Source organism: Mus musculus, chromosome X (genome assembly GCF_000001635.26).
Source record: "Mus musculus strain C57BL/6J chromosome X, GRCm38.p6 C57BL/6J".
NCBI classification, from domain to species: domain Eukaryota; kingdom Metazoa; phylum Chordata; class Mammalia; order Rodentia; family Muridae; genus Mus; species Mus musculus.
In genome coordinates, this window is record NC_000086.7 from 159,291,266 (window position 1) to 159,306,337 (window position 15,072).

Below are 15,072 nucleotides of genomic sequence, written 5' to 3' on the forward strand. Positions count from 1 at the left end.
TGGTTTGGTTTGGCCAGCCTCACAAATAACTGGGATTATAGGTATATATCACTAGGCCCTATTTCTTTTTTTTGTTTTGTTTTGTTGTTTTGTTTTTTCGAGACAGGGTTTCTCTGTGTAGCCCTGGCTGCCCTGGAACTCACTTTGTAGACCAGGCTGGCCTCGAACTCAGAAATCCGCCTGCCTCTGCCTCTTGAGTACTGGGATTAAAGGCGTGCACCACCACGCCCGGCTACTAGGCCCTATTTCTAAGAACTTTTAAAAGAGACTTTTAAAAATCATATAAAGGATTATATAAAAAATACTATCACATCATAGAAGAGAAGGAACAATGATTTTAAAATGCATAGTGAAAATAATCTTCGGCCAATATATTTTCAGACATTACTTATTGAAGAAAGTTTTTAGAGAGTTGTTGATAAAGAAAAGGAAGCATGGTACTTGGAACACAAAAGACCCAGTAGTACAGTCTCACTGAAGAAAGCCCTTCTCATCATGATGAATAAAGGAGTCTCCAGAAGATTGGTTTATGCAGTAGGCTTAAAGAATACTAAATTCAGACTGAGACACACAGCTCCAGGAATGCTGCCCACAGAAAGGCTAGGGAAGCCGCCAACAGTATAAAAGTGGTGAGGTCTCCACTGGATCGAAGTGTTGAAAATTCACTTGAGAAGCTGTTGCAGAGCAGAAAAAGCTTGAAATAGATACAAGGAAAGCAAGTTGTAAAACAAAGCCACCATAACGTAAGCTTAAGACAGGAAATTAACAGTTTCTACACAGTCACAATACTTAAATGTTACGACTGCTATGTTATAAAATAGGATGTCTAATGATATCAGAAATTGCATTGGATGACCTATCAGGAAGCCAAACATGGTGACTCGTGCCATTGATCCCAACAGTAAAGCAGGAAGGTTGCTACAAGGCAAATGTGGGCTACATACTGAGTACCAGGTCAGCCTGAGCTAGAGAGGAAGACTGTCAACAATATCAGAGGGAATGATGAAAAGAGCTGAAAGGGTTAAGCCTGGCAGCTGATTTTTGACCCTTTTACCTTTAATAAGAAAATTAAGCAAACATTTTTAAGTAGCTATATCATGTAGTCAGAATTAGAAATTATAAATTTTAGAATATATAAAATGAGTATTAGAGACTAGGTACAAGATTTTGAGAAGTAAACATCAATGTTGGGGTGAAATGGTTTTGGATAACCAGAAGACAGGGAGGGGGGATAAGCTATGCGATGGTCAGACCTATTCGCCACAGATGATGCTCATAAAGAAGAGCCTTTGTTTGCCTGAATAGGAAAACAAGATCTCCGCTCAGACCGTCCTGCTATGGGGCATTGGACCCAGTATGGAGCTTAAGCATATCTTTCTATTTGTGATAAAACCATTTTTCTTCTGCCTGGGTTTTCCTTTTTTTACTTCTCATTAATTCCTTTCTTCCATTTGGTATTTTTCCTATAATATTCCTCTCACCTATATCTTAGAGTCTTTCTATTTAAGTTTCAATGCTATTAATCTTCCTAAAGAGTTGATTTTTACCTTTTTTATTCACCTGAAGTTCTTTAAGAAAAGTTGCCTAATTTAAATTTCTCAACACCAGAAGATCACCTGATAGCATTTCTTTCCCCAGATTATGTTGGCTTATCAATTTCATATTTATGCATAATTAATTTATCTCACAACATACTTCAGCCAGTATCTTTTGTCTTCTGTGCTAATGAGAGGGGTTTATTTTTATCTTTCATCCTGTGGGACTTAGAAGAGAAATTGCCTTAATAGCAGAAGATGGAACATCCCTTATAGTACCCCAAAGTAAGACAGCCTCCTAGACTTCAGACTTCTCTGACATTTCTCAGCTGGCCAGAGAATTCCATGGTCTTCATGATCTGTGCTGAAGAATTAGCAAGTCTTCACTTCCAAGACAGCCATCAAAGAATAACGTAAAACAATTTTCTGTTTGTTGGGGAATTGATTCTTTTAACAGCTCTCATAATAGTATGGAAACTTTCCGAAAACTGAGAATTGGAGGAGAGAAGTAAATGCCTAGCGCAAAATCAGAGCCTTGTAAGTGTTCATTTCCTGTATTGTTCCTTCCAGGGGCTGCTCCTGTTTCTCACATTGTTTGCCAGAGATAAAATGTGTTCCTAAGGAACTAGCACTATAGCCAGGGTTTTCTTAGTTATTCTGTTATTTTGCTTAAAGCAGGACTGGCCCTAGGCAAAATTGTGAAATGAGTTCACTTCCCCTCTAATTTGGTCCTTTGGCCCTTCATTGGATCTGCTATTCATTCATTTATAAATAAGAAAGTAAGACACAGAATTGTACTTTCTGCTAACCAGCTTCAAACTCCCGAGCTCACGCCTTTTTCCTGATGAGCATTCTGAGTGAGTAGCTGGGACCAAAGTCATACACCACTGTATTTTACTGAGACAGGCTTTCTCTGTGTAGCCCTGGCTGGCCTGGAACTCACTCTGTAGACCAGGCTGGCCTCAAACTCAGAAATCCGCCTGCCTCTGCCTCCCGAGTGCTGGGATTAAAGGCATCTGCTACTTAGTACCTCCCAACTCAGCTTTTATATTACAGTTATTTATAAGATTGTTAAGAAGCAAAGAAAACTAGTAAAAGCTAGCACATTTAAAGTGCTCCAAAATCTAGACTTCTTTAAAGTATAGATATGATGGTACAATTTAAAAAATTACACACCTGCACCAATATAACAGATTGTACTAAAAATGAAGGCTTATGAAAATACTGGATAAAATTAGCTTGTAACTATTCATATAAGGTAGATATGAAACATACATGAATTTTATTTAATTTTAAATATACCCATCCCCAAAATACCTCATTTATTAGGCATTTGAAAGTACTCTGAAACTTTTTTTTTGCCATGTTGAGGATTGGACCCAGGAGCTTGTACATTTCAGGTTCCTTTATGAAGGAAGGACATAGGCAGTAATAACATCTTCTTTTCAGATCTCCAGAAGTCATACCTGGGGTATTAGCAGTTGGCAACAGTTTCTTCTGTCTTCTACCTTTACCATTATTTTAGCTCCTGCTTGTTCAGTAATTAGTGAGGCTGCAATGCTATACATGATCCTCTTCAAGGAATTTCACTTGTTTATTTAGGCTCTCTCAAGCTACCTTAAAACTTGAATTTGAGCATCCCAAATAACACTCATAACTATGAGTTCAGCATACCATTAACAGTCACAGTTGAAGTACAAAATCAAGTACAGAAAGAATCTTAAGCAGAGTAGACAATGGGCAGGGAGCTACTCAAAACAGGAAAATACAATTGATTGCTCACTGGTAAGAAAATACGTGGTGTGGCAGAATAACCCTTATTGACTAATTCCATCGATTATTGTCTGTCATTCTAATTCATTGACTGAGAAGTGTAGTTTAGCACTCAGAACTTGAGGGCAAATACTCTAGTTGATCTAAATGAATGCCACTTAGGGAAAATCCTTCTGAAATAAATAGGATTATAATTAGCATGGCATGGTAGCGTTAAATAGGATATGCGTGCAATGAGCAAACTTTCCAAACGTATAGGGCTTCCTTTTGCTGATTTTTGGCATTCTTTCAGAGATTTTTTTTAAACTTCCTAGAGTCCCTTTTTTCCACCCCTTACAACACCTCTTCACCAGAGCTTAAAACAAAACCAAACTCCTTTTCCTTTTATCCCAGCTTGCCACTGGTATGGCTTGCCTCTGCTAGAGTGCCTCCGATTTAAAATGACCTTTCTGCTCTAGTGTATTCATCACAAAATCCATTCGTTTAGGTGGACTGGAAGGAAAGCAAGTGACTTAACTTAGTGATATTCAAGTATGAATGGTTGAGTGAGGCAAACTGAAATACTAGCATATGAAAAACCATGGCCCCTTTATCTAAATGAATATTTTAAGCTATTTCCTACAAACATTACTTGAACCTTAAGAGTATGCAGAAAAAAACAATGTAGTCAAAGAGAGAGGCTATAGGCTCTTACCTGGGGACCTTGATGCTGCCTCCTCACTCTCTTACGGCCCATGGCAAGCAAGGACAAGCAGAACATAGTGTGCTTGCTTTCCATCGAGACAAGGTGTTCAAAGAAAGTGCTCACAGCGCTCCAGGAGTCACTACCATTTAGTTCAAGTCAGCTGTCTTTTTGTAAAACTTGCATTCTGTCTTTCATTTAACACCTTAGACCTTTAGCACCTTATAGAAGCAGTTATTGATAGATGTGCACTAAAACTCTTGTACTTTGAGGAAAATCTTTAGTTGTTGAACCATTCAGTGTCTAAAAAACTTGGATTGCTCTACAAAAAATATATCCTAAAGAAATTAAGAACATGATGATTTTACATTATTAGCATACAAATTTGGTTGTGTTTTTGTTTGTTTTGGGGTGTGTGTGTGTGTGTGTGTGTGTTTTAAGATAGGGTTTCCTGTATCCCAGGCTGGCTTTAAATTTCCTTGAACATCTGACCCTCCTGCCCCTAACTCCAGAAATACTGGAATTCCAGGTGTGTGCTCCAATACCTAGTTTATGCCTGGCTAATTTTCAACCCCAGGGCTTCATGTATGCTAAGCAAGCACTCCACCAACTGAGTTGCACAGAAATTGTTTTGTTTTCCAAAAGGATTCATCTGGTACTGGATCATAAAGATGGTTGCTAATTGAGTTTGACTGTGTTCATGATTTTGCCTTGGACCCTCTTCTTAGCTTTCTTCCTTCAAGGTTTTATCAGAAAGTTTAGCAACTTCCTTTTTTTTTTTTTTTAACCTAAGTTATCCACTAGTTCAGTGGCTCTCAACCTGTGGTCACAACTCCTTTGGGGGTTGAACAGGTCTTTCACAGAGGTTGAATATCAGATATACTGCATATCAGATATCTGATTATGACTCATACTAGTAGCAAAATTAAAGTTAAGAAGTAGCAGTGAAAACAGGTTTATGTTTGGGGGTTACCACAACCTGAGGAACTGTATTAAAGAGTTGCAGCATTAGGAAGGTTGCGACCTACTGTACTGGTTGTTCACTTACACTCCATCCTCCATTAAATTGCTTTGTTATACTGCCACTAAAATCCCATCACTTACATATTCAAACTGTCTAGACCTCAGCAGCAGTTATTTAATGTTCCCTCTAAGCCTCAAGCCCTTTATCTGTAGTGTAGATAATAGTGCCTAAACATGAGTTGTGTTAAGAATTATCTGAGATAATTTCATATAAATGGTGGTGGGTAGGATATAGTACTATATTAAATATTATTACTATAGCTATATCTGCAAGAGAACTGCTTCAACAAGTGGGAGAATTGAAATAAAGCAATCCCATATTTACTTAACAAAGAAAACTAGTAAACCAATCAAAATCAAGAGGAGGGGATTATATAAATTCTTTTTTTCTTCAATGTCAGTGAAATAAAGTGGGTGATAGGGAGGGGGTCAGATGTACAACACTAGGAAAGCAAAATGGGCCATATCTACAGACCCAAGTGAGATTGGGAGCTATTTCAGAATAATTACATGAGTAAGGAGACGTGAACATATAAAGCAAGGTCCTGAGGTGAAAATTGTTAAAGCTGGCCTGGAGAGGTAGCTCAGTTAGTAGAACATTTGCCTAGGATACAGGAAGCTCTAGGTTCCATCATACCACATAAACCCCATTGTGATAGTACAGACCTGCAATCCCAGGACTCTAAAGGTGAAGGAAAGAGGATGAGAAGTTCAAGGCTGTCATCATCTACATCATGAACTTGAGGCCATCTTGGCTACAGGAGACCCTGTGTTCAAAAAGAAAACCAAACCAAACCAAACAAAAACCAGGAAAAATGTTAAAGTTCCATGATAGACAGAGTTTACCATACTAGTCTTTGTATTTCTGGGTATGCTCATATTCTAAGTATAACACTATATTAATTTGTTCTGAAATACATTTTTAAAGGAACATCTAAAGCATATTATTCATAAATGAACAGAAAAATCAAGTGTACTAATAGTCTTGGAAATAATTTAAATCATTAGTAAAATGAGCAAAAATCATGATGCAGGCCCTAAAGATTTCTTGTTTGCCTCTCATTTGCTTTATAAAATTATAGCCTTGAAAACAAAAATTGGCACAGAAAAATAATAGCATGATAATTTAATGTATGACTACAAATCCAAAATTTTTAATAAAACATTTGCATATTAAGTTCAGAATTACATTAAGACAATTAATTTCCTCCAAAATACAAATACAGGTCAATATTAAGAAATCTTAAAGTTAAACATTTTTAAAAACTACACCAAAGAGTTTTAAAACTAAATGTATTTGTCTAAGTTCTTTAGTGACTATATTTCCAAAGTCAAGATCAAAGGAACATTTGATATAGCTTACTTTAATCTCCATTGAAAGAGAAATTTAATTTTGTTATATGATTGGAATCCAGTAAAGAGTTTTGGGTAAGACTGTAAACTATTTTAACTTCTGTTTGGTTTGTGTTTCTGGGTTGTATCTAGGATATTGTATAAAGCTGTGGATAAATAAACAGTTTTTATTTGTGTGTTCCTTTTTCCTTTTTTGAGATATGGTGTTTCTCATTGTATAGCCCAGACTGGCCTTGAATTCTAGGTCCTCTAGCCTCCTTTTCCCATGTGTTGGAATTATAAGCCTGCACCACCACAAGTGGCTACGATCTGTGCTTAAGGTTTATTCTGCCTGCTGTAAAGACAAAGAACTGCATAGGGAAAAAATGGAAACAAGAAAACAGTATTCTTGATAATATACTACTTTGAAAAATGAGTTCTAGGTAAGTGTGAATGTGTCTGAAAGGTAGGGACATCAGAGTGATATAAAAAATCAAGTGCCCCACAGTAGATTTGTATTGTAGAATTTTTGGCATTCATTAGCAATGTATTTAAGTTTTCTAATAATAGAAATGAAGTCAGCAAACTGTATCTATGGGTCTGTTACCTTTTTTTGTAAAGGAAGTTTAATTAAAACACAGTCTCGCCTATTCATTTTCCATTGTGTTGACAGGATAGAAGCCATCTGTCCTACAAAGATGAAATGGTTTGCTATCTGGCCCTTTACTAAAAACATGGCCTTTTACTGGGTACAAGCAGTGTGGTCCAAATGTGTTAAGTGTGTATGTGCAGAACAGAAAAGAAAATGTCTACGATCCAATGGATTTATTTTCCTTATGGTTCTAAGGATTGAACCAAAGACCTTGCACACACTATGAGAATGCTGTGTCACTGAGCTTCATCTGGACAGCACATGGGGATGGGCATGGGACAAGTAGGATAAGATCTAGGCCAGTCTGGGCTACATAGGAAGGTGAAGACCAGCCTCAGAGATACATGAGATTTTGTTTCAAATGAAAAAAGAGTGGTTCTTTGTTTGCCTGCTTGAGAAAAGTATCTCTCTTTTTTGTTTTGAGCTCAGTCAACTTTTCTTTGTTTTATTTATTTACATTCCAGATGTTTCCCCCTCTCCAAGAGTTGTTCACCCCACCTGCCTCCCCTTTGCCTCTGAGAGGGTACTCCCTCGCCCACCCCTATAGCCCCCCATCCACATACCCCTCTTCCCTGGGGCATCAAGTCTCTACAGGTGTGGGGACATGGGCTGTTCTATACCAGGAACTCTTTCCATAACTGCTCCGATTAAATATGGTGTTTGCTTTAGTGTAGTCTGATGGAGGCACCTCATGTTCAGACTGCAATTGTGCATTAGGTGGCCTTCCTAACTTTGCTGCCCTGTTGGAGCTTCTTTTTTTTTTTTTTTCCATTTTTTATTAGGTATTTAGCTCATTTACATTTCCAATGCTATACCAAAAGTCCCCCTTACCCACCCACCCCCACTCCCCTACCCACCCACTCCCCCCCTTTGGCCCTGGCGTTCCCCTGTACCGGGGCACACAAAGTCTGCGTGTCCAATGGGCCTCTCTTTCCAGTGATGGCCGACTAGGCCATCTTTTGATACATATGCAGCTAGAGTCAAGAGCTCAGGGGTACTGGTTAGTTCATAATGTTGTTCCACCTATAGGGTTGAAGATCCCTTTAGCTCCTTGGGTACTTTCTCTAGCTCCTCCATTGGGAGCCCTGTGATCCATCCATTAGCTGACTGTGAGCATCCACTTCTGTGTTTGCTAGGCCCCGGCATAGTCTCACAAGAGACAGCTACATCTGGGTCCTTTCAGTAAAATCTTGCTAGTGTATGCAATGGTGTCAGCATTTGGAAGCTGATTATGGGGTGGATCCCTGGATATGGCAGTCTCTACATGGTCCATCCTTTCATCTCAGCTCCATACTTTGTTTCTGTAACTCCTTCCATGGGTGTTTTGTTCCCACTTCTAAGGAGGGGCATAGTGTCCACACTTCAGTCTTCATTTTTCTTGAGTTTCATGTGTTTAGGAAATTGTATCTTATATCGTGGGTATCCTAGGTTTTGGGCTAGTATCCACTTATCAGTGAGTACATATTGTGTGAGTTCCTTTGTGATTGTGTTACCTCACTCAGGATGATGCTCTCCAGGTCCATCCATTTGGCTAGGAATTTCATAAATTCATTCTTTTTAATAGCTGAGTAGTACTCCATTGTGTAGATGTACCACATTTTCTGTATCCATTCCTCTGTTGAGGGGCATCTGGGTTCTTTCCAGTTTCTGGCTATTATAAATAAGGCTGCTATGAACATAGTGGAGCATGTGTCCTTCTTACCAGTTGGGGCTTCTTCTGGATATATGCCCAGGAGAGGTATTGCTGGATCCTCCGGTAGTACTATGTCCAATTTTCTGAGGAACCGCCAGACTGATTTCCAGAGTGGTTGTACAAGCCTGCACTCCCACCAACAATGGAGGAGTGTTCCTCTTTCTCCACATCCTCGCCAGCATCTGCTGTCACCTGAATTTTTGATCTTAGCCATTCTCACTGGTGTGAGGTGGAATCTCAGGGTTGTTTTGATTTGCATTTCCCTGATGATTAAGGATGTTGAACATTTTTTCAGGTGCTTCTCTGCCATTCGGTATTCCTCAGGTGAGAATTCTTTGTTCAGTTCTGAGCCCCATTTTTTAAGGGGGTTATTTGATTTTCTGAGGTCCACCTTCTTGAGTTCTTTATATATGTTGGATATTAGTCCCCTATCTGATTTAGGATAGGTAAAGATCCTTTCCCAGTCTGTTGGTGGTCTTTTTGTCTTATAGACAGTGTCTTTTGCCTTGCAGAAACTTTGGAGTTTCATTAGGTCCCATTTGTCAATTCTCGATCTTACAGTACAAGCCATTGCTGTTCTGTTCAGGAATTTTTCCCCTGTGCCCATATCTTCAAGGCTTTTCCCCACTTTCTCCTCTATAAGTTTCAGTGTCTCTGGTTTTATGTGAAGTTCCTTGATCCACTTAGATTTGACCTTAGTACAAGGAGATAAGTATGGATCGATTCGCATTCTTCTACATGATAACAACCAGTTGTGCCAGCACCAATTGTTGAAAATGCTGTCTTTCTTCCACTGGATGGTTTTGGCTCCCTTGTCGAAGATCAAGTGACCATAGGTGTGTGGGTTCATTTCTGGGTCTTCAATTCTATTCCATTGGTCCACTTGTCTGTCTCTATACCAGTACCATGCAGTTTTTATCACAATTGCTCTGTAGTAAAGCTTTAGGTCAGGCATGGTGATTCCACCAGAGGTTCTTTTATCCTTGAGAAGAGTTTTTGCTATCCTCGGTTTTTTGTTATTCCAGATGAATTTGCAAATTGCTCCTTCTAATTCGTTGAAGAATTGAGTTGGAATTTTAATGGGGATTGCATTGAATCTGTAGATTGCTTTTGGCAAGATAGCCATTTTTACAATGTTGGTCCTGCCAATCCATGAGCATGGGAGATCTTTCCATCTTCTGAGATCTTCTTTAATTTCTTTCTTCAGGGACTTGAAGTTTTTATCATACAGATCTTTCACTTCCTTCGTTAGAGTCACGCCATTATATAAACAAACTCAAAGACAAAAACCACATGATCATCTCGTTAGATGCAGAAAAAGCATTTGACAAGATCCAACACCCATTCATGATAAAAGTTCTGGAAAGATCAGGAATTCAAGGCCAATACCTAAACATGATAAAAGCAATCTACAGCAAACCAGTAGCCAACATCAAAGTAAATGGAGAGAAGCTGGAAGCAATCCCACTAAAATCAGGGACTAGACAAGGCTGCCCACTTTCTCCCTACCTTTTCAACATAGTACTTGAAGTATTAGCCAGAGCAATTCGACAACAAAAGGAGATCAAGGGGATACAAATTGGAAAAGAGGAAGTCAAAATATCACTTTTTGCAGATGATATGATAGTATATATAAGTGACCCTAAAAATTCCAACAGAGAACTCCTAAACCTGATAAACAGCTTCGGTGAAGTAGCTGGATATAAAATTAACTCAAACAAGTCAATGGCCTTTCTCTACACAAAGAATAAACAGGCTGAGAAAGAAATTAGGGAAACAACACCCTTCTCAATAGCCACAAATAATATAAAATATCTCGGCGTGACTCTGTTGGAGCTTCTTAAGAAGACTTAAGTGATTCATTTTGAGATCTGGGAGAATTCTGATCTGATGAAAAGCTTCTAAGTGCTTTCTTTACTGAAAAACAGAGTCATCCATTCTTAACTGAGACAAGTGTGCGGTCATCTGGGCATAATTCAAAGATCGAGTGGAGACATTTATTTTAGTTGATTTCTAATGTATTTGGTGGTGTAGCATTTTTAAAAAATTATTCTCCATTTACGTGAAGTCCTTGCCATGAAAATTTGATGTAGCAAGAAGTGCTCTGGCTTTTTACTTATCACATAATGGACACTATAATGTATGCTCAATCAATAAATGTTCAGCTGAGCCCCAACTATAGATAGCTCTGCCACCAAGAGTGCCTACCTCTGCCACAGTTTCTTCATCTAGAAAGTTAGTTTATTCTTCTTGTTCTTCCTCCTCCCCCTTCCCTTCCACTTTCCCGGTATTGAGGATTGAAGCCTGGCTTTCACACGTGCTACACAAAATGATCACCGAGCTATATACCCTAAAGCCCACATTCGGGATGTTTTTAGAGTCTTTGGTGGTTTGACATTTCCATTACTTTTATTAGATGTTATAAGCTATATAGATTAGTACTTGAGGTTTTTCTTAAATCCACATAGATTAGATTTACATTAGCTCACAGCTCTTCTATCTGCTGATCTTTTGCTTATTTTAAGTGCCAGTTGCAGTAAAATGCCAGTTGCAGTGAGATGAGGAAGAGCTTATATGAAAGCCATGCTCCGCCTTCCTTTTCAGCTTCGTTTATGAGTACTTCAGTTTTGCTCTCTAATAAACCCAGAGGGTGGACTTTTTCATTGAGCTTTCTATCAACTGGGAATTGAATTTTAGTAACTAGAGCCATGAAGTCTATAACTTGTTTGCTAGTAGATGATTACAATCCGGGTACATTTATTTAAGTTCAGTTTACATTCATTTAAGATGGCAAAAAATTTATTCTTCACTTTAAGGTTTGGGATTTTCTTTTTTGCGTGTAGCCTTTATTTTCTAACCATAGTTATGAAACTCTTCCTTACTGACAGGGAACACCCATGGCATGTCTATATATAGCTTTGAAGTCATCTGGAGGCCATATCTTGTATATGCGTATAAATATTACAAAGGGTAAATTCCCGCATTTGCATCAGCAGCTTTTATTTTAATAACAGTGACTAGTTTCACTTGCTTTTAAGACTCAAAGTTAAGAAATGCTGCCGTTTCTCAGGATTCTAAAATGGCGTTCATTTTACTGGTTGTAAAAGTTGTTAGGACTGCTGGGAATCAGGAGGAAAAAAAAACAACTTCAACAGGATTTGGTTATCAGCAGATCTGTGGCAGTTTCCTGTTCTAGCCTCCCTACCTATGAGCTACACGAAAAGCCTCTGTAGGCAGGTTCCTCCTTTCTTTTACCACAGGAAAACTGTCCAGCCTCTTTTCTAGCATTTTCAGGACCCGCCTGACAGGAAATTTTCTAATTGCCGGAACAGCTGGTAGGAGAAAACTTTGCAGGGGCTTAAGTTTTACCGTCAGAATTCTTTATCATCAGCATGGTTTCGTAGCCATGTTTAAATTTTTGTCTTTCCGTGTTCGCCCTATACAGGTAAGCTTTGTTCAACTTCTTTTTTAAAAAATAAGATGTTTTATTCAGAATGAACTAGAATTATGCTACTCATTCTGTTTTCTAGATTCTTTTAAGGAACTTTTAAAAGTTCAGAATAAGTTTTGGATGAACTTTTAAAGAAATAAATTCTATTTACTAAAAGTAAGCTAGTTGGTTGTATTAGACGTTTCAACTCTTCATTTTCTTAATTTATTTTTATATTGAATTATTTGTGCTAGAGAAATTTTACCCTGATAGTGATGATTCATAATTTTATATAATAAAACAAATGACCTCTCAGAATTAAACTAGTTATGAACAGAATTGCAAACTTAACTAATATTAGATTATTATTCTGTAAGTAGTATTTTGGCATATAAGAGAGTATTGATTAAAGTAGTCAGACACTTAGTCAGGTCATTGTTGAAACTGGTTCCTGTAAAGACTTGAGAGCTTCAAGCAGCTCGACAGTTAAGTAACTTGGTGGTTGAGATTCCCAAGTTTCGGGCGGGAAGTGGAGTCGGGGGCGCCCAGTGTTAAAATGTTGGTCTGGAAGAATTGACCCATGATATTCTCTTAAAGTATTTTGTTAAGTAACTCATTTGTTAAGAACTCGTTTGTTTCATTAGCATATACAGTAAATTAAATCTAATCCAATGTTTTCTAGAATAAATTAAAATGTTGTTTCTTACCATGGCTTGGGTAACCAGCTTCATTGTCTCGATCACATTAAAAACAAAAGTTAAAGAATCCCTTTCAAATAAATATAGCGCTATAGGAATCTCTGTAGGAAGTGAATGTTCCGTTACTTTAGTCTACAATACCTTTAAGGGATAAGCTGTGTATATTTCTTTTGTAAGGTCTTTTTTATGTTGCACCAAGAAATAGGTCCATAGTTAAATACTTTATATGTTCTTGTACCAAGAAGCATTTAAATACTTTTCTTTGAGCTTTAAAAATGTTTTCTGGCATTCAAAACTATTTGGAAAATACAAATGCCTCAAGAATACATTTCCTGACTCAAGGGAGGGGAGGAAAAAGGAAATTATGTATACAAGGTAGGGCAAAATGCCAAACATTGAATCATTCTTTAAAATCAGTTAATATTACCCAGTTTGTGTTCTTAGTGCTAGCATGGTACAATATTAGGTTTTTAATTACTCAAGAAGATGGTATTAATTTTAAGTACCTTTTCTTTAATTCTTTTTACATTTTAGGACCAAGGTTACATTTCCCCTCCTGTCTTAAAAATTATTATTATTATTATTATTATTATTATTAAACAGAGTTTCCTTCTGTAGCCCTGGCAGTCCTGGAACTTGCTTTGTAGATAAGCCTGCTTCTGCATCGCAGTGCTGAGGTTGAAAGATTGACCACTACACCTGGCTTGAAAAGGAAATATTATTAACTTTTTCCCGCTTTAAGGATGGACTTTAAAAACTGAGAAGGAGCTCGATTGAGGTGCACGTATGAGGATTGGTTCAAGAGCAAGACCTGCCTAGACTTCAGAAATGAGAGAATCTTTCTCAAAGAAAAAAAAAGTCAAGCTGGCTGGGCAGTGATAGCACATGTTTTTAATCTCAGCACTCAGAAGGCAGAGGCAGGTGATCTCTGTGAGTTCGAGGCCAGCCTGGTCTACATAATTAGTTCCAGGACAGCCAGGCCTACACAGAAAAACCTTGTCTAAAGATTTTTTTTCAATATAAAAGTGGGAAGATAGTTAAGAAAATTTCTCAGGAAGCAGAGACATAAGAGATTAAAATATATAATTTCAAATCCATCCCAAAGGGAACTTGCAAAAGTAGAGGCCCTGAAAAATGATTGTAAGGCCCTGAAAAATTATTAAATATTAGAATTCTCTGCAGAGGTAAAGAATTCATAGATGATAAAAGTTATCTAAGCACCTAGTATTCTGAGAAAAATTGGACTCTGACAACTTAGGGTAGTGTTTCAAAAAATAAGGACAAAGGAAAATCTTTTTTTAAAAAAATTAAAAAGGGTTGGACACTCAAGAGGCAAAGGAAGGTGGGTTGTTGTAAGTTTGAAGCCAGAATGGTCTTTTTTATTGAATTCCATCTCCTTTCTCAAAAAAGATAAGTAAATAAATAATAAGGGCCAGCAAGATGTCTCAGTGGGTAAGGTGTGTAAAGGCATTTGCTGCCAGTACTGGCTACATGAGTTCAGTCTCAAAGACCCACACAGACAAGGAGATAGCCTACTCCACAAAATTGTCCTCTGTTCTGCATGTTGTCACACACACACACACACACACACACCACAAATAAACGTTAAATACATTTTTAAAGGCCATCTAAGGCTGGTGAGATGGCTCTGTGATTGTGAGTACTTACTGCTATTCCAGAAGACTTGAGTTTGATTCCTAGCAACCGTATAGCACCTTCTAGACATGTATTCCATGGGATCACACATCCTCTTCTGGCCTCCATGGGTGTACCCATGGTGCATAGGCATACATGCAGAGAAAACATTTACACACATAAAATAATTAAAAAAAAAAACAGCACAGAGATGTAGACCCACCAAAGTCCCTCCCCTAACCAAGAAGCTTTCCATAATCAATATGGAGTGTCACCAGTACATCAACCACCCTCCAGCACAGGTCCAAGGACAGTTGGCTAACACAAACTCCATGCTTCTAAGTGTGTACTTTTTGTTTCATTTTGCTATTTTTTTTCTTGTTCATGTTTTTTGGTTGATTGGTCTTGACCTTGGCTTTTTTTCATTTTAAGTTTTGTGATTTTTTTTTTTTTTTGAACAAGAGACAAAATGAAGTTGGGTGGGTAGGGAGGTGGAGAGGAGCTGAAAGAGTTGAGGAAGGGAAATATAACCAGAATAAATTGTTTGTAAAAACTGAATTTAAGGGGCTGGAGATATGGCTCAGGGGTTAAAAGCAATGACTGCTCCTCCAAAGGTCCT

General features: G+C 37.9%; 1 protein-coding gene across 11 annotated transcripts in view; it reads left to right on the forward strand.

Annotated features, from left to right (window-relative positions):
- The window catches only part of Rps6ka3 (ribosomal protein S6 kinase polypeptide 3), a 112,580-nt gene that overhangs the window by 35,601 nt on the left and 61,907 nt on the right, over positions 1-15,072 (forward strand). Inside the window, exon 1 of one of the 11 annotated variants that reach the window (XM_006528688.3) lies at positions 10,477-12,135. The exons of the other annotated variants lie outside the window; for them this stretch is intronic. Within the exon in view, the coding sequence (XP_006528751.1) occupies positions 12,097-12,135 (39 nt within the window). The 5' untranslated portion in view covers positions 10,477-12,096. Of the gene's footprint in view, positions 1-10,476; positions 12,136-15,072 lie in introns of those variants that run through there. 11 annotated transcript variants of the gene reach the window in all.